This window comes from Procambarus clarkii, chromosome 49, assembly GCF_040958095.1.
Source record: "Procambarus clarkii isolate CNS0578487 chromosome 49, FALCON_Pclarkii_2.0, whole genome shotgun sequence".
In the NCBI taxonomy this organism is placed as follows: domain Eukaryota; kingdom Metazoa; phylum Arthropoda; class Malacostraca; order Decapoda; family Cambaridae; genus Procambarus; species Procambarus clarkii.
In genome coordinates, this window is record NC_091198.1 from 16,528,704 (window position 1) to 16,554,682 (window position 25,979).

The 25,979-nt window shown below is 38.4% G+C and overlaps 1 protein-coding gene across 4 annotated transcripts; it reads right to left on the reverse strand.

The window, feature by feature from the left end:
• Nucleotides 1-1,720: 1,720 nt before the first annotated feature.
• cin (Molybdenum cofactor synthesis protein cinnamon) lies at nt 1,721-25,041 on the reverse strand. Of its 4 annotated transcripts, none has more exons than XM_045750242.2 (9): nt 24,966-25,041; nt 20,343-20,476; nt 18,709-18,858; nt 17,010-17,170; nt 12,926-13,451; nt 9,971-10,211; nt 3,984-4,258; nt 2,631-2,816; nt 1,721-2,039 (listed from the first exon to the last, which is right to left on the reverse strand). In XM_045750242.2, exons 2-9 carry the CDS (start codon nt 20,466-20,468, stop codon nt 1,812-1,814), a joined length of 1,893 nt encoding a protein of 630 aa, XP_045606198.2. In that variant the 5' UTR covers nt 20,469-20,476; nt 24,966-25,041; the 3' UTR covers nt 1,721-1,811. The 4 variants fall into 4 exon arrangements, with proteins under 4 accessions (XP_045606198.2, XP_045606195.2, XP_045606197.2 ...); XM_045750239.2 differs by having other exon boundaries at nt 24,919-25,015; XM_045750241.2 differs by lacking the exon at nt 24,966-25,041 and adding an exon at nt 24,055-24,185.
• Between the last annotated feature and the right edge of the window lie 938 nt (nt 25,042-25,979).

Here is a 25,979-nt window from a genome sequence, read left to right on the forward strand (position 1 = left end):
ACAATTAAAGCTGTCAGATGCATCTGGCAGTTTAAGACATCAACGGCACTGTTTATTTATTACAGAAAACCATGTCAGCATTATCTAGCTGAAAAAGGGATCTTAAGGAAACAGGAGCTGGGGGGGGGGGAGAGAATTAATGGAGTCTAATTATAACTATGCATTTATGGTGTGTACAACAAAACTAATGGTTTACAATTATTGCTCATAGCGGCCCACAATATAGTTCTATGGATAGAGAAATGTAGGTAATTAAGAAGTCAAATTGGAATAGGGTTAAACACTTGAATGGTGACTAGACTCGTGCTAAAATTAAGTTTCTCCAACTAACTAATGTTTGCCAAGTCTCATTCTAGATACCTAGCAATATCACTGGAAGATGGGCCCAAAATTACTTTCACAGTAATCCACCTACACACTGACGTGTTGGGTGGGTGTGCAAGAGATGGTGTATGTGGTACAGTTTTATAGACAACATTACTGGACCTCCAGGCTAAGGTATTCAAGATGTGCTACTTAATTTACAACTTTGTTACACCACGAAATTTTCTGCAAAAACAATATATCATAGCCTGGTCTTACAAACTGGCATGACATTGCCCGTCATGTAAATCCATTTATAGATGTTCTTCAGTACCAAGACAGTCCTTGTCTCCCCACCCTGGATTACCATCACAACAATTATATTCCTTAACACTTTTGAAGTTCATGTTAACTTTCACAGACTTCTTTACAGCCAAGGAAGCCCTTATGAGTATCTGCACTTAAACAAATATTTACAAAACATACGGGGTGTTTATGACAACTTCAGCTGTGCAATTAAATAAAAACCAGCCATATGGAGAGACAGGAGTTGGTGTAGAACAGTCACCACTTGTCCACATGAACTGTATCCCACCTAACAAAATATGTAATTTTAGAAATTAAACTTCACCATTTGGTAAACCATATTAATCAAGCACAATCATATTTCAAATACCATGTGCATAAAACTATTTTAACACTACTATTTTAAATAAAGACACTAGTAACAAGTAAAATCACTTGTTAACACTGAAGTAGTCCTTATCCCTGTCTTCAATACTAACTAGCTGGAAGCCTCTACAAACACTACCAGTAAGAATTGCCACAAAAATTTTCAATTTACAAATATTGCACACATTTCTCCTTCAGAAACTTGTGTAATAAATCATTCACATTCTTATGACATAAATGAAACTAAAAAGTCTGATATATATATATAAAAACTCATTTACACTCTTGTTTACCAACTACCACACATACAATTAAAGACTTAGTATTTTGGCCAACACTACCTGCAATAAGACTCCACCAATTTGTTTAACAACCTGGTACCCATTTTACTGTTGGGGTAAATGGAGGCTACAATTCGGGATTGACCCCCCAGCAAATCCTCCCCACCCAGGATACGAACTCTGGACAAATTGCTTGCGAAACCCCTGGACAGTTTTACCACAGGACTCCATATAGCACTAAATGCAACAGTTTCATCCACACACTTTCCTACACAGAAATAAAGCCCATTAGCCAATATACAACTTAACCAAAACACTAATTTCAGGTTTTTATTAGCCACCATCTTTGAATAACATTAGATTTCTTATTGGGACACTACTGAATGATGTATTTTCCAACATCACAAGATGCTGTATTTTAGGGAACTTTCATAACACTTTCAGAGACCAAAGAAACTATGTAACACTTTATTAAACATTTTAATAAACTATTGTACATCCCAACAACCAAAATACAATTCTTACCACATTTATATATATATATTTTTAACCATTTTAGAGTGACAGCAGCAATGCATCAACAAGTGTGCCTGCAGGCAAGCTCTCTCTTTCTGGAGTTGCTGCTGGAAGTTTAAGAAGAACCTGAGCCGACGCCATGGAAAGGAGACGAGAAGACAACTGGTTGCCGGTGGAGTGAGCCACAGGAATGTCTTCACCAGAAATCCAAGTGAGAGTAGCTCGGTGGTACTCTGGCCTTGGGTCAAGCTTTACCATTTCTGACAACTAGGAGAGAAATAACAGTTTCAGTGTGCAATACTTGTTATATTGGAAAGTACAGAGGAAGGAGGGAGAATGGTTTAAGGGGGTTTATATGTTATCAATACATTGCTTTCACGTCAACATAATTCCTAATACTGTACTGTACATATACCAAATACAGTACACGCATTACCAACATTAAAGTTCAGCATTCAGTACTTTTGCACGACTACTATTTTAGCTTTTTAACTTATTTTAAGGGTCAAATTTCCATTTCAATTCTACACATTTAACTTTAATCTAAATGATAAATATCTGTACAATGTAATTGTCAAGCACAACATTTATTACCTGAAAAATACATTTTTGTATCCAAAGGGAAACATCTCTGTCTATTCCAGTCAATAAAACAAACTTAACACTAGCAAACACCAATTATTTTACTTTTTTCCCCAATGTTCATATATTGTCCTACAAACAGTTTTCTTTAAAAGGAAAGAGGGACTCCTACAAATAAAGCCATTTCAATTTATTATTCTTCTATTCTCTTACATACTATGTTTACAGCCAATTTAATGGCTTTTTACCCAACATTCAGATTCTATTTGCACATACCTTTGCTCTCATGCATGTATTTTCACAGGCACTTCTGCCACTCATCTTGCGGCATAAGGGCAAGATGAAAAGAGTAGACGTCACAACAGCAGACACTGGATTACCAGGAAGTCCAAGAATCAGTTTCTTCTTGCCTTCAAACATACATGTAGCAAAAGTTGTTGGCTTCCCTGGTTTCATGAAGAGCTGGGAAAAAACATTTGTGCTCAATAAGAGGACTATAGGTCTCACCAAATTTATAGTCAAGTGCCATGCAAATTATGTGCTACAGTCCTTTTATTATGCAGTCAAACACCAAGTTTTCAACCACACTGACACCAAATGAAAGATTGGAAGTCAAAATTTAAACATCCTAGACCAAATATATTGGTGCCAATTTTCTCTTACAACTATCTGTAACAATTATAGCTACACTTTTGCACATGCAAAGTATTACAGACTTTTCAGTTTGTGGATGAAAGAAAGAGCATTAAAATGACAAAGTAGTCAAAATTATTGTCCATGCACAATTTGCAGTTCCTACTATCCTGTTCCAACTTGTCAAAGTAATGTAGGTTGGTTACTTTCCTAATACAAGCTCTACAAGCATGCTCATTACATCTTTATATTTCAATTTCGTACAGTCAGTAATAAACTAATTACTTGTACAGTAATAATTTCTAACTTTCCTTTTCCCAACTTCATAAACTATTTTTGCAAGCATGCTATACTGGCCTTCTTTGTACTGAATACATTCTACTATCAGATTTAAATCTGATCAACTCGTGGGGAACCGGTGGCTCAGCGCACAGAACATTTGACGCATGATCCTGTGGTCCTGGGTTCAATCCCAGGTGCTGGCGAGAAACGACGGGCAGAGTTTCTTTCACCCTGTTACCTAACAGTAAATAGGTACCTGGGAGGTCGTCACTTGTCATGGCCTCCTTCCTGGGGGTGGAGGCCTGGTCGAGGACCAGGGGACACTAAAGCCCCAAAATCATCAAGAATTATCTTCTTGAAGTTATCTTAACATTATCTAACAAAAACAGTTTCCATTATCACCCATAATGCTTCAATACTTTCTCCTTTCAAAGTTGGACATTTAAACCTTTAATGAAGTGTGTTTTAGTAAATGTCCAATATATGAACAAATCCACAAGGGCCGTGACGAGGATTCGAACCTGCGTCCGAGAGCATCCCAGACGCTGCCTTAATCGACTCTGCTATGACATGGTAGCCCTTGTCGATTTCTTCATTTGATGCAATCGCACAATTGTGATTTGTGTGTGTAATGTCCAATTTATCATGCATTCATTGCTCATTATACTGAAAAATCCTATAATTGTCCATGCATTATGGATTCAAAATATTTACCTGGGCAAAATGGATGTCTGCATTAAAATCAGAGACCAGCACAGGCCGCAATATATCACGCTCGCCCATTGACACTCCTCCACTGGTTACCAAGACATCTACACGGGCAAGGGCACATTTCATCTTGTTCATCAGGGCTGTTGGATCATCCTTTGCAATGCCCATATCAATGACAGGATATTGAAACTGCTGCAACAGAGCCTTAATAGTGACCCTATTACTGTCACGGATGTGTCCATATATAAGGGGCTCATTTGGTTCTTGAAGTTCATTACCTAAGAAAATCAAAAGACACACTGCAATATACATTATGATTTTTATAAATCTATTTTATTAATTTAAGTGTTGCCAAATTCTTTAGTATCTAAAATAAACAAAATACCAACTCCCTACTAGGGAAGATGGATATTACCTTCATTTACTTTTACTCAAATTAAATTGTTCAACACCCAACAATATTTTGATTCCAAGGGCTAATGCTTCAAGTGTACACAAATGAACCTAAAATAAATACGTTTTTGAATCATTAGCCTAAAGGGCAAACAATTTATAAATAACTACAGATTCTAACCTCTTTAACCCTCCTGGCCTCCACAGCTATTATTACACAACATTTAAGGCATCATTTCAAGATGCCTAGATGGACCAAACATGTCCGAGTGCTGTGACCAACTGCCAAGAACTTTGCACTTCAAGCTGCATCATGTTCACTGATATCTGAACATTGTAAACACAGCCTTTATCTGTCACGGTCTATGATGCCATCATATCAAATGTACACACATTTCATAATTTAAGGAATGCAGTTGTCACAAGCTGAACAGCGATACTGTTAGCTTGTGCTGCATGCGCCAAATCTTGCTTGCTCACTACCTTCACACCCTGGAACAGTGTCCACTACTGTATTATTAAATGTGAACCCAATGTAGTTGCACAACTTTAATCTTTCAAAATACTCAAACTATTAACGTATACCAGTCGGGCCAAAATCTTGTACTTATAACACTAACAGGGTTAAACCAGTCTTCAGCATAATACTGTATATGACAGACCAAATATAGCTCAGGCATCCTCAATCCATCCTCTTTCTTAGCTAGTACTTATATGTACAATAGTTGTCATTACTGTATCTACTTAAAAGCCAATTTGAAAGTAGAAGCCTGTACTATTCAATTTAGACAAACCGAATGTTTCTGCAAAGAAAATTTAGGCCTAACACTATTCAAGGCAGAATAGTACATATACATGCTATACTAGGCCTAGGTATTTGTTTTTATAGCTTTTTTTTTTTACTAAAGTGAATGTTGCTGAGTTCTACTATGCATGTACTGTACAATAGTCTAGTTACAAAAACTACCACCTAAACAGGAGGAATTTGCATCCTACATTATGACCTAGGAATGTTTAGGTCTAGTTTTAGGCTTATTTTTTCCGTGCATTCTACAGAATATGTTTTACAAAAATGAACATTGTCAGCCGCATCACCCCATTTTTAACATTTTACCAAATAGTCCCTACAGGTACTATACAAGGGGGTGGGGGGGTTCATTTTCACAGGCAAATTAGTAGGCTATACATCTATACATTTGAAGTGAACTAAGTATTTATCAAACCTATTAAGAACCCAATAACCAAACCTATAAATTTATAAAATATATCTCTAGATACTTTAAATTTTTTTATATAAGCCGAGGCCATGATATTGTTTTGTGGTAAAGCAAATGATCAGCAATTGTAAAGTATAGTGTGGCCGTGGTGTAATGGACCAAGAGCAATTGCTCGTTTAAATTGCATAAACAAATCTAAAGCAAATTCCTGCCTTTGAAGCCAAAACATTTCAGCAGGAACGTATACAACACATTGACCTGCCCGAAACGCTGCGCGTGCTAGTGGCTTTACAAGACTAATTACCATAACTGTATCCTCACATTCCTTATGTACATTCTTGTATATGCATAAATAAATAAATAAATAAATAAATAAATAAATTCCTATATCCCTAGCTAGTAAAAACCCTGCATTTTATGTAATTAAACATTCTGGTGGCTCCTTGTAAGCTATCTCAGATGACTAATCTGCCAGTCACACTAGTTGCAAGAATTCAAGGGGCCACCAGATCCAAAACCTGGCCTTTTCACACAAGGCCTAGGGAGCAAATAGCATTCCACCGGAAAAGCATCTACAAAATCAAACCTTTAGGAGACACCTGCTAGGTTCACAAGCCTCGTGTTTACAAAGCAAGGGCCCCCCCCCCCCTCTGAAACGCAGCCATTTCATTCTTCACCAGAAAAGGAGAGCGCGCTGCAGCAACATCATGACGTCATGCTAGTTTGCCAATTTTCATTGGGGAATTCTGGCCACCTGTTCAGCTTTTGGTCACAATTTTACCAGAATAGGGGTTTGTTTTGGGGCGCTTACCTTTCTGGGTGCCTGTCCAGGTGGTGGCAGACATAGAATGCTCCTAACCACACGGGGGTCTCTAGGCCATTGCTCATCGTGCCTCTAGAGGGGGCCAGGTTCTGGCTCGTGGTCCCTGGTAGGTAGAACTCCATGCATTTACCGACGCTACACAGATATACATATCCATCCAGCTCCAGGGAGCCAACGGGGATACCAGCAGAAAAAATGAAAGTACAATAACATACAAACTTAAATTTAAGAAAGGTGTCGGAGAAATGCAAAACGAATGCCAAGCTACTTTATACTACCAGCTGGAAGATAAACAGATGGGAAACTCCCTGCGATCAACATATCTGCATCAAAAAGTACAGTTGAAGAAATGCAGTAATGTCAAACTAGCAAGGAACGTCGCTGAACCAATTCTTTGAAAGAGGCAGAATCACAAAAATGCCCAATTTTAACAGCAGGCTAGATGAGCCAGAAATGGAAGCCAAGTCAGGAACCATAAGAATAACTTCCGAAAAAACCCAGAGCAACAACTGAACCGAAGGAAAAAGTAAATAAACCAATCCATCTGAAAAGCACCTATTATGAGAGCCTCAATCTGCACCATGCTGGAAGGAAGACACCGGTTCCATGCTGGCATGAAGAGATCCGCCTCAGCTCAACCGAAAGTTTTACAACCAGGCTCCCACACAGCTGCTTGACCAACCACCGAGTCACCCTGGGTCAATCTAACACCAGACAGCGATGGAGCAAGGCCAAAGAACAGGGACAGGAATGTTCACCAAGATTCCCAGACAACACCCAGCCTAGTTTGAACCTGGGACAGAACCGACTTCTGCCAGTTCATTAGGAACTCGAACCAAACAAATTGGGAAAGAACTAAATCCCCGGTAAGCCTTCACTGGCTGGGAGCCCAAACCAGCCACTTTTTCAGGCAAGCCAAAACTACCCGAACTACTTTCCCATATCCCTTAACGAGGGCAACAGCAAACGAGTAGTCCTCAAGCAGGGGAATAAGGAGTGCCATCCAAGAACACCAAGAATGCTCAACATGCTACACTATTCAGGCTTGGCATGCCAAGCCCTTGAGGAAAAATATGCCAGGATGGATCTGAACCTCTGATCTAGCCAAAAACGCAATGCCGACCCAAACTCAAAAGGCAGTAGGATCCAAACTCATGGAAGCAAGGTCCGAATTCCACAGGGCATACCGCAAAAGTTCTTTATAACGACTTTATGAGACTGAAGAGGGAAACTTCCGGAAAAAATCTGCAGGACTGAATTGCACATGGAAACTTCACTGTGGTGGAAGGGGGAATGGGGGGGGGGGGGGAAGAGGGCCACTCACCATGGTCAAATCCAATACTGATCAGAAGGACAAGAACCCTTCTCAGAATTAACAAAATACGAAGAAGAATCCACGGGTATCCCAGGGCCCAAATTGGGCTTCCCCTAGGCCCTGGGATCCTGCCATGAATACCAGAGCAGTACCAAAGTCATCATCCAATGACTGCAAAAGGAAGGTGCTCCAATAGAAATGTACACAGGAAGCATGTGGTTTGAGAGATAATGCGGCAACTCTGGCAAGACTAGATGGCTGCACGACATGCTCCAAAAGGAAGAGAATCCCTCAACTGAGCTAAACCAATACCTAAACCCTTTCCCCAAATCCAAAACCCTCAGACATTTTGGAGCTGGAAGCAAGGTGGGAGGAACTGAAGCAGGCCAAACTATGCCTGTCTGGGAAGGACGAAGAGATCTTGTCAGAGCCAAGGTGAAGATCAAGAATACCTCCGATTCCAGGTCCCTGTACACCACACATGGGGCAATCCTGATGTTTCCATCTGAGCCACAAACGCCAATCAAATAAACTTGGCCCGTAATGCAACGGCTGCCTGAAATGCCTACCCCAGAAGTAGGATCAGTGGATCAGAACCTGTGGGGAACAAACAGGATACAGGGTCATAAGCCGTCAACCCAAGAGGCAGCATGACAGGCAGCAATAATGCTAGTCCCCACATAGCAAAGGCAATGAACAGCCTTCAAACTTGCAATGGATGAGAGCAGGCTCAACGGGTTGTCCTTTATGCATAACAGACTTCAGAGAACAGGAAGTGATTACTAGGGCCTGCTGGTAAGTAGCCAGGGGCACTCCCAGGCACTGAGAATGCTTGCTAAAGAAAATGGGAACCACAAGCAGCCCCACTATGCTGCAAGATGGCACCCCACAGCATGCCATATAAACAAGTGTGAGCCCTGATGGCACCCCCACACAACCTAATGAACACCCCTGAATCAAGGGCTTAAACAGATCAGAAGACCCCTGAAATACTCTAAGGCACTACACTCCAGTGGCCTCATCTCAGAAGGGCATACCCCTAAACACACTAGCAAATAAACTTAGTGCAAGGGCAGTGCTCTTTATGAATACCCAGGAAAGTCCACAAAATCAAACCCGCACAGCACACACACGAAGCAAATACTGTAATGTAAAGACACACTAGCAATTAAAAGGAGGCTCGCACAGAAAAGGTCTAGGATGGCCGGTACTTTGCATAAAAGCTCAGGGATTTGCTGCAAGATTATGCAACAAAGAAGCACTACTGTATGGCTCAGGACTAGACATGAGCAGATGAACTTATCCGTTAGTTAACACTGGGCCACACAGTGGCAGTATTCGGTACTACAGTATCTGGTTCTAGCTAGATTTGCATTTTGTTCAGTTATTTTGTATTCTTTTGGAGAGTTACTTGCCAGTAGTTATTTGAGGCTTGTGAACCTAGTAATAAAGCGGTAAATCTAAAGCTTCACCGACTGTGCCAATTTGCTGGGAAAGCATCCAGAAAGTCATTTGCTCTCTGCACCTCATTTGAAGAGGCCAGGTTTTGCCTTTGGGTCCTGGTAGGAAGAACTTTCAACCGAAATGCCCGATAGATAGGAGTAATCTCGGCAAGATAGCTACAGGGAGCCACCATGGGGCTTCCGCCAGAAAACTGTGTACCATTACAGTATTTTTCAGAATCTAGTACATAATTGCAGCAGGTGATTATGTATAGTAATATGGCACTATGCCCATATAGTACCTTAGCTTCGGTTAAGTTTGTAATCTGCTCGTATTTCAAGCCTTTTATCCAATTTACTACTGCCAATTTTAAACTTATAAATACATCACTAATTTATCTGATTAAACTGCTGTGCTGCTACTACTACTATAGTCTTGTGGAACTACAGTATTGCCATTTGAAGATTTTGTATACAGTACACATTGCTGTAAGTTAGTAATTCTAATTCATCTCTGTTGCCATAGGTTTCACTAACTTTCTCCACATTTCAGCAATTTGGACCTTTACTTTTTCAGAGAAGCATCACACAAATTAAGATCAACCAAACCACACACCAGAAGACAAGACGATGACATTTCGGTCCGTCCTGGACCATCATGGTCCATTGTAATAATTATCCAGGACGAACCAAAACGGTATTGTCTGGGCATGTGGTTTGGTCACCAAAGCAAATTTAAACTGAAGCCATCGTTAAATTTTGAGCAAATGCAATTTTAATTTAAACATGAGGTAGCATACCAGTGGAAAGTACAGCAACTGTAGGCTTGCCAACCACAAGCACTTCAACCGCTCCCACAGATGCCAAGAGTCCCAACTCAGAGGGTCCAAGAAGTGTGCCAGAAGCCAAAATCTTTTGTCCCGTTGCAATGTCACAACCCACCGGCCGAATATCTTGCCCCTGCGTAGGTGCTTTCAGTATCTTTATTTCAAGCTCTGTACAATTGTCGTCTCCTGCTTTTACAAGTTCTGTGTCTTCTACCTGAAATTTAAAAAAATATTAATAACTTAACTATGGGTGACAAGACAAAATGACCCAACACACAATTATCAGCATTTCTACAAACTCTTTCCTAATAAACCAAATTTTAGGTTATGCCATCCAACAGCCTGGTTGACAAGTCCAGCAAGGAGGAGGCCTGGTTGACGACTGGGCGGCGGAAACACCAAGCCCTGAAAGCACCTCAAGGCAAGGTATGCCATTTATCATACAGTGCAAGCTAAACCTAGTCTACTAGATCTTTCACCTACCACTTTATAGTAATTTTGCTTGTGCAGTAACATTTTAAAATATTACTCCAAAATATTTAAATCCTTAAAGCTTACTACTATTCTTTAAACAGCATTAAGTATTGAAATTAAATAGAGTAGAAAGACTGGATTGACCAGTACTTAACCATAATGACTAGTCCTATTTTGAAAGCTTTGATCCCCATTATTTACCCATTCTTCAACAAAAGTTTAAAAGATTTAAAGAAAAAGTTTAAAATTTTTTTAAGTTTAAAAGAAAGTGGTTTAAAAGAAAGTGACTGCAGACTTTCCTATAGTTAAATTAAATCTTGTATACTGTACACATGCACAAAAACACAGAATGTGCATCAATACCAAGTACCAAAGATTTCATCCATAAACTAGCTTTAGACAATCTGCATCCTATGTGATAACATTCAGTACAGTAAAAGCTTATTTTCGTTTAACCATTAAACGGCGCAAGTTGTATACAAGATTTTGGTACCATGCAAGATTTTAGTCCCACAGCTACACAGGGTTCACATCGGCTTCCAGTAAAAACATTAAAAAAAACATTGGTACCATTCCCAGGTGTGAAGGCCTTGGTACCTGAGTGAGCAACCAAGGCTGGTGCATGCGCTAACTGCACTGCTGTTCAGCTTTTGACCACAGCATCGCTAAAAATTTTAAAAAATATACATGTAACTGCTGTTATTTAGCAACAATAGCATTACAGAAGAGCCCAACAAAGAGACTTTACAATGTTCAGATATCAGTTAACACACTGCCATTAAAGATATTCACAGTGCTAGGCAGGTAGCCACATCACACTGCCTTTGTTTGGTACATCTAAGAATCTTGAAATGACTGTTCCTTACAAAATAAAATTGTGCAAAAGTATTCATTTACAGGATTTAGTGACCAGGATTCTGATAATAGCAGCATTGTCAAGAGAATTAGCAATGTGCATAGTATGTTGGGAGGAGGAATCTTGCAGCAAGGTAGTTGTCATCCGACTGGTGTGTGGCAGCCACTATATTGTTTACACAAATCACTAAGCTGGAATGGCATGGTGAATAAATGTAGATACATTTATATAACTAATATTCTTTTGTTTTATGAATATATTTGAATCGCTAATATGCACACCATACTTTTGAGTAGCAATGGTTCACACATTATACAAATGCACCACACTTATTACTACAGAGAAATAAAAATTGGAATAATTAGGCAATATCTTTGTGGCAACTCCTGCCTGACAGCTCAGCTGGAGGAGACCAGCCCAGATGTGTACTCTTTCAGGACCATTAGCTTGTCAGACTTCCTCGCCCTATCACAGGCAAAGTATGTCGCCCATGATTTCTCCTACCAATGAACATAGAAGGAACACCTCTTGCATACAGTGTGTTGTCAGCTATTAACCTTTACACTGTTACAGTCTTGGCTGTAAATGGGGGTATTAGCTGGGGCTGGGCAAAAATATATTTGAATTCTGTGAAAATTATTATTAAATGTTAAATAAATCTAACTTATTGGCTTCAAGCATTGTGAAAGTTTCATACCAATATTTTCATAAATGGATTTTAGACAATTTTGTTTAAAAAAGAAGAATGCTTTGTTGATAAGAACAGCTTTTAACTGGAACCGAGGGAATAATGCAGTAATAAAGAGATGCAAACACCTGTGCAATGCACAAAGAAGAATAGTAGTTAGAAGTGCCCATAACGATGGATATGCAGCTGGTGCCTTTATAACATTGCCAAGTAATACATAAAGTAGAGCATAACACTCGTTATTGTTACACATCATACAAATACATTGTCCAATGGTAATACCTCTTTCACCAATGTCCACATTTTTTTTAGGCGAGTTTTTTTTTTGTTTTTATTATCCGATTTTGTTGTAACCTCTACATCCTGGAGAACGCATACCCATCTCTAGCATTGTGAAGATTGATTTATTTGTTGACCAATTTAATTCTATCATAACTGGCAGAACTTGGAACTTTGAATTTTTTGGGGGGGCCAATTTTTTTTTCAGATTTCAAACTATTTTCCTTGTTTCTTTAAATTGTTTTGACGATTCGGGACCAGATTAGGGCTTTTTGACATCAAGTATACTCTAAATATATCCCCCTAAATCATTATAATTATCCCTATATTTTGTTTTTTGGGGGGATTTATTTCTTTACTTCATTTCGACACACATTGACCTACATCTTTCACATTCGAGTATGAATGCCAAACAATGATTATTAAAACGTACAAGTAAATTAATGAATTAGAACTACCTTATACATTGTCGATAACTTCAACTTAAATTATCTCTAAAATTAGTGTTTCAACATTGAGTCAGCTTAAGCAAGACAATAGTCTAATTGTTCAGCTCAAAGCTTATTTTATGTACAACTATAAATACTTTATTCTCAATAAACAGCATCATACTGCAGCCAATGATAAATACCTGAACTACAGCATCAGCTCCAGGTGGTATTGGTGCACCAGTGTTTACTCTCACACACACTCCACTGCTCACTTGGCACTTCTTTGGTTCGCAGCCTGCCGTCGAGTCGTCGGCTACAATTCGTAAACCAGCACCATCAGATGCCAGCACAGCATAGCCATCTTTAATAGAAGCTGGAAAAGGAGGCAGTGAATCTTTGGCAAAGATGTCTTTGGCCAGAACAAAACCTAGAGCCTTGTCCACTCTCACTTTAATATTAGGACACACTTCTGCTCGAGAAAGTACAATCTCTAAAGCTTGAGAGACGGCCATCATTGGATAAGGAGACTTCCTCCATCTGGTACAAATACGAGTAACATCTGCTTTCGAGGGTTTATGATCAGCATGCCCTTTAAGTGTGCCAGAAGTTTGAGTACTAGCAGACTTTACAGTGCCCTGTGCTTTCAGTACATCATGAGTCTTTTCTACTTGTACATTCCAACCCATGAGCACATCAACAGCATGCGATATAGCAGGTGCCACAAACCTGTGAAACAAAGCAATTTTACAAACAAATTATCAAGTGTTAAGCCAATATGGTTATACAACACTGCAAGTTTTAGAATAATTGCCAAGCCATATCTCTCAATACCCACAAGGACATCAGATAACATTCTAGATAAAGATTTTAAAACCACTTTGAAAACTTTATCAAACTATCTTCTTTAATCCAGAGTCACTTGCACATTATGATTTTTAAAAACCCATGCCATACACAGATTTAAACATTAAAAGGGGAGGGGGAATGACGGGGTTGATAAGGCTCAGTTTACATCAAGTGCAAAAGTTATTCTTGCATAGCCAATATTTAACAGCCAAGGAATTGTCAACATTCTATTTAAGTTGCAACAAGGCATTTTTTTCAAGTCAATTTTACAACTTGCAAATTTAATCTAAAACTGTAGTTTCGGGACTAGGAACAGTACCGTGGTTTCTTTAACTACATGCCCAGCACAGCTCTACTCAAGTCTACTACAGGCTCACCATACAGCCTGTGCTACTTTGAACCCTTGTTCCAAGTAGCTGACTAACAACAGCAGCTTCACTCTTTTCTGTTGAGGATTGAAACTTATTTGAATTTTTTTTTTTTTTTTTTTTTTTTACTTTACTGAATAAATAAGCCACATTACCACTTTCTGGCAAATCTATATCCATTATTTCCCATCTCCACTGTTAAAATATAATTTCTACATATACAGAGGCCTCACTTGGAGTTTAGGAAAGTACTGTATCTTGCTCAGAAGGTCCAATTGCTTCATGGGTGAACCAATGGAAGGAAAATAAGATGGAGCCCTATTTGACATTTCTAAAATTTGGGTCAAACAAGTTACAGTATACCAAATCAAGCCCTGGAGGCAAGTAGGTAATTGGTAATTGCATCCTATTACATTCCACTTTTTAGGGAGAGTTGCATCACCTGCTGTAAAATGATTTATATTCCAAACTTGCCTTGGATACAAGGTTTTATTCGGTGGCTTCGAGAGTATCATTTACACAATTCAAGAAGTATTTAAATATGTACATATATAGGACGAAATCTTTTTTAGCGAGTATAATTGGACAGGCTTGTTGCTAAGCAAGGAAGTAAATGAGATTTATGTCAAGTTTTGTGAAATATATGATAAAGGCACAAACAATTATACCAAACAGAAGCAGAACCAGGAAACAAGACAGTTTCCTGGTTCCAACAGACATTTCAACAGAAATTGCAAGAGGGCCAGAGACCAAAAGACAAAAATGTAATCAATGTAGGAAGCGGCCAAACCCCCAAACATACCAGCGATCCAAAGATGCGAGAAACAACTACACGGCAGTGAGGAGAGAAGCAGAAAAATTTTGAAAAAGGACAAATTTAAAAACAGAACCAGACCTATTCTATAAATTCAAACAAATTGCAGGTAAAGGATAACATTCAGAGGTTGAAAATGAGAAACAAATTCACAAAATGAGAAGGAAATGTGTGAAACATTGAACAAAAAGTTCCAAAGTGTGTTTGTACAAAATGAAATCTTTAGGGAACCAGACACTAACACAACACAGAGGTGTCTAGAGACAAAGTGGAAAAAATACCCAAGGAACTAAGCAAGAACAAAGCAGTTGGTCCAGATGGATTTAAACCATGGGTTCCGAGAGAATGTGCACCCGACCTCAGCATTCCACTTCAACCGATTTCTCAGGCGTCCCTGTGTACAAGAGTCATAGCTGATGTCTGGAAAAAGGTTAACGGTTCCAATCTACAAAAGTGGCTGCAGGGAAGATCCCCCTCAATTATAGACCTGTATTGACAAGTGTAATTGTCAAAATATTGGAAAAAAAAACAAATAAAAGTAAATGGGTAGAACACCGAGAAAAATTATACAATATCGGACAGATAGCGTGATTTTCAATCTGGAAGATCCTGTGTAATTAACTTAGTTTCTATGATCGAGCCACAGACTTTACAGGAAAGATGGTTGGGTTGACTGCATCTATCTGGATCCAAAAAAGGCTTTCAATAGAGTTCCACACAACAGGTTCTGAAAACGAACATAGGAGGTATGACAAGCTTCTAACATGGATGAAAAATTTCTTAACTGACAAAAATGAGGGCTGTCAGAGGCAATGTATTTGACTGGAGGAATGTCACAAGTGGAGTACCATAGGGTTCAGTTCTTGCAGCGGTAATATTCATCGTCTACATGCACGATCTACCAGATGGAACAATTCTATGAACATGTTTGCTGATGATGCCAAGATAATAGGGAAGATGAGAAACTTATGATGGTTGCCAGGCCCTTCAAGAAGACCTGGACAAAAGTATATGGAGCACCACTTGGCATATGGAATTTAATGTGAATAAATGCCATGTTATGGAATGTGGAATAGAACAGACCCCACATAACCTTTAAATTATGCCAGAAATCTTTCAATAATTCAGATAAAGATAGATATCTAGGGGTGGTTCTATATAAAAAAAAACTCCGAGGACCACATTAAGAACATTGTACAAGGAGCCTATGCTACACTAACTTCAAAATTCCTTTTAAATACAGTACATAGAAGAAATAAAGAAATTTTTCACGACTTTTTAGACCATAGCTGGAATACGCAGTGGTTGTATGCTGCCCATATCTTAAGAAGCACAACAAATTGGAAAGGTGCAATGACATGCCATTAAGTGGCTCCCAGAACTGAAGGACAAGGGCTACGAGGAGAGGTTAGAGGCATTAATATGCAAAAACTAGTAGATAAAAAAAAAAGGCGATATAATCACTACATACAAAGCAGTAACAGGAATCGATAAAATTGATAAAGAATTTGAGACCTGAAACTTAAAGAACAAGAAGTCAGATTTAAACTAATGAAACAAAGCTGCCAAATAAAAAACATTCTTTTGTAAACCAAGTGGTAAATGGAACAAGTTAGGCGAGAAGGTGGTGGAGGCCAAAACCGTCAGCGATTTCAAAGTGTTATACGACAAGTACTGGGAAGACGGGACACTACAAGCGTAACTCTTCCTGCAACTACACTTTGGCAATTACCATTTGCAAATCTTCACACCATCCAGTGCCACTTCCCACCCTCCATTCTAACTGAGGGAACTCTTACCCTTTTGAGACTAGGGGGTAAACTGCTATTTTGCTCTAAAATTAGAGTCAAAGCACGAACTGACATTGCCAACACACCACCCAATCTCACATTTTCTCCAGTCATAATTCTAAAATGACAACCAACACCCACACGAGGCAAGCTCTGCGAGTGCAGTTTGATGCAATGTAGTAAGAAATGGCAATGGGGGGGGGGGGGGGAATTAATCCAGGTTGTCCAGCAGATAAAACCCCTTATGATTGAAGCCACAGCACACACTGCCATTGCCGACATTACAAGAAAAAAGACGGTCAATATATAACAAAAATCAAGAGAGGAGAGTAGAAAAGGGGAAGCAAGACACAGAGGTTCACAAGTTGGAGATACACTGTGTTTAACTCAATACCAAGTACTGTAATGCAACCAATTTTAATATGGAGCAACAAAGATTAACATTATGTAAGGTTTACAATCTTACCTTAAGCATTCTTCCGACCCCTTCTTGCTTCCTGGCAAAGTTATAATCAATGTCTGGTCTCTGCAGCCACAAACAGGCCTGGACAACATGGCTAGTGGTGTAACCAAGAGGGACTCCATCAGCATGTACAGCGACATTCCAGGTACCTCTCGTTTAATAACCTAAATTAAAGCAAAAACGAATAATAAACTATAGCTAGTTTATCCAAAATGCCACCGATGCTCTAGTACTTAATTAAATACCAGTATTTGTTTTATGAATTACAGTTTCCTCCCAACTCAAAAGGAGTCATTGGGGGGGGGGGGGGGTGTTGGAAGACGACTTATAAAGTTAAAATACTAAAATGTCCACAATATTTATATACTGTATATAGCATCACAAGCCATCACATGTTCTCATAGCTGGTCATGGCATTTATTTAAAGGAATCTTCTATTCCAGACCAACTTTAGTGGATTCTTGAAATTTACAAATCCTTCCCCCCACCCACCCAATTCCAATTCACTAAGAAAAACTGAATTCAAGAGGCAAAACCAATATTTTGTTAGTTTATCACTAATGTTTTGCTCAGTATTTGCAATTACAGTATTCAAAATGCATTTAAATTTTACTGTAAAATTTGTACAAAGTGACTTTGCAAAGACATCCAGGCCATCTGGATGCAAGGTCATGTATACCAAATCTTTCAGTTCGAGCTCTATTTGAGCCTTTTCACTTCCTTTTCCTCAGATACATTAGTCGTGGGTTGAAGCAACGTCATGCAAAAATAATATGGGTATATCAAGAGAAAAACCATGTTCAAGGTAATGTTATTAGGAGAAACCACAATCAGTTGGGGAGGCAGTCAGCAGGCAGGATTTACCATTTGATAATGGTATTGTGACAAAGTACAGAGAGAGTAGATAATAAAATGGACAGCAGTGACAAACTTTTGAAATCCAAGCAGGAGGATGTCGTCTATTTCATTTACCAATGATTTATAAGGTACTAGCCTGGGGGCTAGCTGTTGATATTCTGTACAGTTAAGCGTTTCTGAGAGAAGCTGCATAAAGTAAGAGCATCAAAGTCCAAGATCAGTTCAGGGGTAACTGTAGGGGTTTACCAGACAGTATTAGACCCAAACTTTGCTGCTTTCAAAAGACTTGCCTGTACTATAATAAAGTGAAGACATTCATCTTTCATTTCCAAGTAACATATGCACAGTCATATTCGGATATATACTGTGTGCCTCATTTAAAACTGGCTAGAAGAAAATATTAAGACTAGGTTTCACAAATCAGACTAGTCAAATAATGATCTAGATTTGCAAATGCTACTACAGTATATGCAGGCAACTTTTGTACACATGTCTCTGGGAAGAACATTGTCACATTACTTTTCAATTTATGATCAGAACACGTGTTACTAGACCCACTGATTTTATTCATTCACATAGCAAAGACTAATGCTAAAGCCATGCCCTCAATACATGCAAGGGCAACAAACTTTAAAAATTAAAAAGTGAAATTAGTGCTACCAAAGTCAATAAGATTAACTATATAATTTCTAACCTTTCCAGCTAGAAAGCTTCTACACTTTCAATTTAATTGCTACCAGGAGCATTTGAGTTATTGCTAGAGGCCTACTTTATTTAATAATCAGTAATATCTTTAAACTTTATTTTGACTACTATATAAACTTTTATGAAATAGATAGCATACCTCTTTAACAGCCTCAGGCGTTACATCACGAAAAGCCAGCCCTGTCCCACCTGTAGTCAAAATAAGTTGCAACTTTTCATCATCGCACCACTGTTCCAGGACTTCCTTGATTAAGGTAGCATTATCTTCAACACACAAATATTTGCAAACCTGAAAGTAAATTAAGAGTGGCAATTTATTAAATCTTTCAATCACAACTTTCATCCTTTAGTGTTTAATGCTTGACAAGTTATATTGACAATGTCAATACAACTTGACAGTGTCAAGTTATGCTTCATGGCTAGACATTTACTCTTAAAAAAGTTACGGTACTGCTAGACATAGCAGGGCAAACACTACAATATTCTTAACTCTTCCTATAAAATCAACACTGTACATTCATCAATATACTGTACTGTACTACAGAAATTTATTAATACACTCCCCACCACACTGAAGTTCATTATGAGCACTACCAAAATATATACTGTATATACCTTTAACATCTTAAGGACTAATCCACAGGTCTGTAGCAATTAATACCGCTAGACCAGCTGCTAGGATCTTATTATGTTGTATGTAGACAAGTTTCCATTAAGGTCTGGCTGGAGAATTCTTACTTTAAAAGTTGAAGAAATTGATAGATGAATTAATTTATCCTAACCCTCAAAATTCAGTATACAAAACTGCTCCCCCAAATTAAAAGCACAGGAGGAGAAAAAAAATTCCATCTTTATTTTGGGCTGGACTGTGGTTAATATTCCTCTTGTCATTCTCTAGCATTAAATTGTGATGGGAGCCAGGACCAAAAAAGTTTCTCCATACAAAATATTAAAAGCAAGAAATTTGTGCAAAAGTAAAAATACCAAAACTAATTTTTTTTTTTTTTACTTTTTGCACACTTTTTAGCTTTTGAAAAGAATTTTATCAACCTATAATGTGGTATAGGTTATAAATATGATTGTCTATACCCCGTGCTATAGGCGTGATCGGGAATGACGTGCTAAAGAATGTCCGTTATTTTATCGTTTTGACAACTGGGAAACTACCAAGCTATTTGAACCATAAGTAAAACGTTGGTACTCATTTGCCAGTACTCAACTTTAAAAGGATTAACTCCGTGCACTGGACATGCCACACAAATGAGAGAAAGAGGGAGAGAGGAAAAAACAAAAAAATCTAAGATACAACAGTATATTACAAATCTGAATAGTACATTCAATCTTTCCTAAATAAAAATGCAATTGGATACAGTGATTCAGACATTACATTAAATTGCAACAGGTGAACAGGAACATTAGAAGGTCATTGTGAAAGCCAAGATTCACTGCCGTCTTAACCAAACTGTTCCAACACACAATAGGTCTAAAGATCCAAGATTACCATGTTATTGGTCAGTTTTATGAAAATTTTAAAATTAAGCCATATTACAAAATTTGCTTTGTATTTCAGATAAGCAGTGTACTCATTAATTGCATCCAGATCACATTATGTGATGGTATTTTGACGAGGAAAGTGTAGATTTAAATGTCATGAGAAGGTCTGCAATCTTAGCTTCAGTTTAAAAGAATTTAAGCAAACTATACATTTGTTCATTACCATACAATGAAAATTTTCAGTGTTGCAAGTCTGAATTTTTTCACAAAAATAATTACCTCTCCATTAAAAAGTTCGCCACTGTCAACCAAACCCTGAAGATTACAACCACTTTCATCAACTGCCGAGCCACTGGAGCAGCGGTCGCTCACCGTCAGCACGCCCACTCTGATAATTCTCGACATTGTAAATTCTGGCAAGAAAAAAAAATTTAATTAGTAAAAGTACACTTTTGTATCCGTTTTATACGTCATTTCAGTGTCATTACGTCGATATTTAAACTGAACTGTAAATCTTATTTTTGTTCTCTGCGTATCTTTCTAGTGAAAGAAAGAGCCCTATGGGTTGCTATAAGCAACAGCCCGACTTAAAATGTTATCAAACAAACTATGCTCAATTATGGGTATAAAGCCAACCTATACAAATATATACAAGGCCTTGCCTCAAGGTTAAACCTGAAGTAAACTCGTTTCTTCAGAAACTTTAATTTTACTGTTAAAAACCCAGAAATTTTTTAAAGCCTCTCCAAAATTTAGCCCTTGGGGGTCCATTGTCACGATTCCTAGGCGACTGCAGTTCCAGTAATTACTTGCAGATTTTAGTTATTGTCAGACTTATAGAACTCTGGAACAGTGTTGTAACTCCATTCATCTGGGCTGTATGGGTCTAACCATGGACCCCACGTGTGCAAGGCCAAAGCTCTATTGACTGGGCTACAAGTAGTCGTAAGGGAAGGTTCCAGAAGCAGCGTACTGCTGCCAAACTGGCACTTTCCAGTCTGGCAGCATGATGCCATTTCGGGAAACTTCCCTAATTAAAAGTACTCATAGCCCAGTCGATAGAGCTTTGGCCTCGCACACGTGGGGTCCACGATTCGAGACTATTCACCTGGGCTGCACGTATGTTTATTTCCACGGAAGTTTGGATGACAATTTATATTATAATGCCTTGTACAGCACATGGCTGTAGCAAGTTAACCCTGACCATTGAAATTTTTTATTTTCTTGTTGCCATGATGTAATTGTGAACTAGAAGCTTGCAATCATCAAGTCAATTGGGTTATTCCCACCAACATTGGTTAAACATGTCTGGACAACAGTTCCAGACAATAGAGTAGCAACTCAGGACACCAAGCCGTGTCAGGGACAGGTTAAGTATCATATGGTGTACATACTGTAGGCCTACTTACAGGCCTCAATTCTGTACACAAAGTTGAACAAAATAATTAAGTGAAGCCTTTAACAAAGACCATTCGCCTATCACTAGCCTGAACCACAAGCAGTCAAGCCAAGTATCTTGCCGACCCTCTGATTCCTCAATCTAGCTACAGTGTACCCTATAAAAAAAATATAGTCTGCTTTCCTATCCCTCCCCATCCCCTTCCACAACTGAACCAAGTGCTAAGGTAATTCAACTACCTTCAGTGCAAAACCAAGTAGGCCAGCAGTAACACATTTTACTTAATTTGGGCCATCAAAAACAGGACCAGAAGAAAGGAGTAGGAATCAAACCAACTATAGCAAATGATTTAGTAAACATTCAAAGTAGTACTTATCCAAGTTGGAAACATGGTAACGGTATATAGTAGGCCATTGGTGACTACCTTTGCTTGCCCTCCCAATCACCAGAGAGTTGCCCCAAGCCACTCAGGCTCTTACACAATTTAATTAGAATTTAACACACCCACAGGCGAATGAACAAGCTTTTACTATTTAGCCCCTTTAATGCATCAAACCCTCAGTCATGTCCGAGCCATCTTTTCAATGGTTAAGAGACCACATTCCCAGAAAGAAATTAAAACCGACAGGGGATCACTCAGTGAAGAACTGTCACAAAAAGCAGGACCGAGAAAAGTCATTTGGCAAAGTGCAACAAACCAAGTAGAAAGAGATATTAAGCAAAAATTGCTAAAGCAGCATAGCTTTGGTAAATCCTTAGTACAAGGACACACGGCATTAAAAGGGCGAGAGACCTTAAATGACTTTAGAAAGGCCTTTGAACCTTTAGTCAAACAAGTGTTGCAAGAGGCACCAACATTTAATTACACTACAACCACAGGCCAGAATAACTGGCGAAATAACCTGGAGAAATCATTTTAACCAAAATCATACTATACTAGAAAACCAATTACCCAGTTCAAATGAACATCACACTGATGAAGCCTTACCTTTGCCAAGACTATAGAAAGCTAAAATTCCAGTATTCGAACACTTGGCAAGAGCTTTAAAACATGCATTCCATATATAAAATTAAGTTTCATTACACATTGAAGAATCTTAATATCAATTGGTTGCATTTGTATCTAATTTAATAAATTTGTTCTAGTGGACAATTTACTTCACAAATTAGAGTTACCACTACTGTTAAGTAGTGTGCTAACCACTAAAATGTCATTTGGATGAAAATTATTTCAATTTGCATACTTGATACAATACTGTGTAACTAGTCTATGAAGACCCTTTGCCAATAAGCCACCTTTCTATGGGTCTACCCTGGTCTTTTCCAATTGTTACCTATACACTAAAATAAACTAGTGTAATTCCCCCCCCCCCCCCCCAAACAGAACGTTTGGATTTCTAGATAGAGCTAGTACACACTGTATGCCTAAAGCCACTAATAGGCATAGCATTTCAGGCAAGCTGTGGGAGAAACAACTTAAAACTAATCTACATCAAAAGCAAAGTGAATGGGGGGGGGGGGGGGGAAATATAATATTATAAATAAATAAATAAATAAATATGTTTATTCAGGTAAGGTACATACATACAAGTGATGTTACATTAATGGATTGATATATAGATAGAGCTAGTACATACAATGCCTAAAGCCACTATTACGCAATGCGTTTCGGGCAAGAAAAACATTAATATCTAGAACTTAATACTAATTGAACATAAAGAATAAAAAGTGTTGAAGACAAATACAAATAAAGATAAAAAAAAAGGGGGAACATGACTGAAAAAGCAGCACAAATACAATAGGTTGACAAACAGTGTTGATTAAAAAAAAAATAATAATAACAAAATAACAGACATGGGTTGACAATAAAGGAGTGAGGTGGGTTACAGGGAATTTATAATTACATAAAGGACATTGCTGGGCAGTTAGCTTTGTGTAATACATGCAAAATTAAAACCAGTCTTTTACTGGAGAAGTAAAACTGGAACCATCTTTCTAGCTTCTCTATTCAAATCTGTACCCAATGTACAGTAATTCAATACCAAATTTATATTAAAATTTATCAATATATAAAATTACCCAAAACATGATGCATGTTAGCGGCTTTTCAAGAAAGCCAAAAATGATGTATTCAAACCCAACGTACCTTGTATAAAATAAATTTATATTGGGGCCTAGATTTAAATAGGTTTAGAATAATTAGATCACACGGGAGTTAAGATACCACATTTTAAATAAGCTATATAGCCCCATTTTGTAGCTGTATCCTTTAGTCCTGTAACTTATCAGTGACCAATTAGTACTAGACAAGTCTGGTTACTCTGAATAAACAGTTCCTAAACTGCAGCTGAAGTGGCCTAGTGCAGATATGTAGGAACTAATGAATCAAAAGTAGCCCACTAATTAGGAAGCCAAGAGTGACAAGTGTGGGACGAGGGATGGCCTTTATACTATTACACAGTGTCATGCATCAGGACTGACGAGGGAAGTCCTTGACACTTATCAAATAGTGTCATTCATGTATCAGGATCAAACTAGATAAGGTTAAGCAATGTCAGTCATTCTAATGATATGCAGCAATGTTTAGCTTGCCTGCTCTTGCTCATACACCAATTTAAATTTGTTTTACACAGCAATTGTAAAGACTTCTGCGGGTATAATACACTAATAATGTAGTCAGCTGCCAATTAAAAGGGCGATGAGGTAGTAATGTTTCCTAGTAGTAAAGCTGCCCGGCAGCGGTGACCCCAGTAGTAAACAATCCGGCAACGACGCCCAAAGTATCGTACATTAGGACCTGTCTAAAGCGCTATACTATATGCTATGGTAAAAATTATTCTGCTATGCGCGTTAGTGGCTTTGCAAGAATGTAAAAACTTCAATATTATGTACACAAACTCAATGCATCTTATAATATATAAATAAAAAAATAAATACAACTAATATATGTATAATTTACGTTGTATGCGCCACGAGGGTGCGTAGTAACACAGGACTGCGCGCAACTACCATTTTGGGTTAACCAGGTCATTTGTAGTCTTATTACATAGTGGGGGAAAATTATACGTGGGGATATAAATCACACCCAACGATTTAACCGGCTCACAAAATGTAGAAATTACATAAGACTAGCAATGCCTGCATACGCCTCAAAGCTCTCCTCTAATTGTTTAAACTATCCTTTAGACAATCTAGCCAAAATATATATATACACACACACACACACACATTATACTCGGTACTTTTACATTAATCCGGACGAAATACTCTAGTATGAGAGTGCTTACTGGGCTTTAAAAATATACAGTATATATACATGGAAACACTATGAATACAGGAATGTTTAGCCTGTGTTGCTCATAGACCAATTCAATTCTTGTTTTCCACTGTATAATGAACCCTCATCACGGCCCTTGTGGATTTGTTCACACTACGAACATATTTCCCCGAATTTACCTTCGAAGCCAACACACACACACAAAGTGGAGCTCTTTGCAACCCACCTTAACACGGCAGCAGCCAGAGAGCAACTGGCCATTCAGGGTCAGGGTGACCCTCCTGCCCTCTGTCATACCCCCAGTAACCTCGTGCCCAGCCGATACCCACCCCTCCACCCTAACCCCCCCACCCTCGTCCACACCACCAACCCCCCACCCCACATACATACTGTATTTACAGATAGTGCTAGTATACAATACCTAAAGCTACTAATACGCATAGCGTTTTGGGCAGGTCCTTAATCTAACAGGTAATTTTAGGTAGGTAATTTCTAGCAAAACTGAAATTGAAAAAATTAAATATATTTAACAATATAAGCGTCGAAGCGTGTTTCCCAGCTCTTGTTCTCATAGTTTATATATATATTGGGAGTTCTCACATGGTGGAGTGATTCATTACTTAATTGCAGGTATCTGTTACAAGTAGTGATATGACACGGTATCACTGTCTAATACTCACCTAGTTGTGCTTGCGGGGGTTGAGCTTTGGCTCTTTGGTCCCGCCTCTTAACCGCCAATCTACTGATGTACAGATTCCTGAGCTTCTCGAGCTCTATCATATCTACATGTGAAACTAGTCTAGTAGATGTTTGGAAGTGGAATAAGATGGAAGATGTCTTGGAAGATGTTTCTAGTGGAAGAAACATCTAGTAGAAGTTTTGTGCTGTCCGTACATACAGCACAAACATATCATGCCTCTTACTACCAATGTTTGCTCTCTATTGAGTGTCATGATGTTTTGAAACCCCCAATTATAATGCCGTGTAGTGAGATTATAAGCAATAAAGATACTTAGATCTAGTTCAGTATCATGTTTGTTACAGCCGCGTAACAAACGCCTAATAGTGTCGATAATATTATCGATGATGATAATGATAATAAAATGATAATGTATCTGCCTCGCCCGCGACACTATATTGAGTAATATGTTGACTAATATATCAGGCGATATCAATACAAATGAGATTCTACAAATTGTAGAACGTGACAATGACAATTTTATTTAAAGAAAAATATATA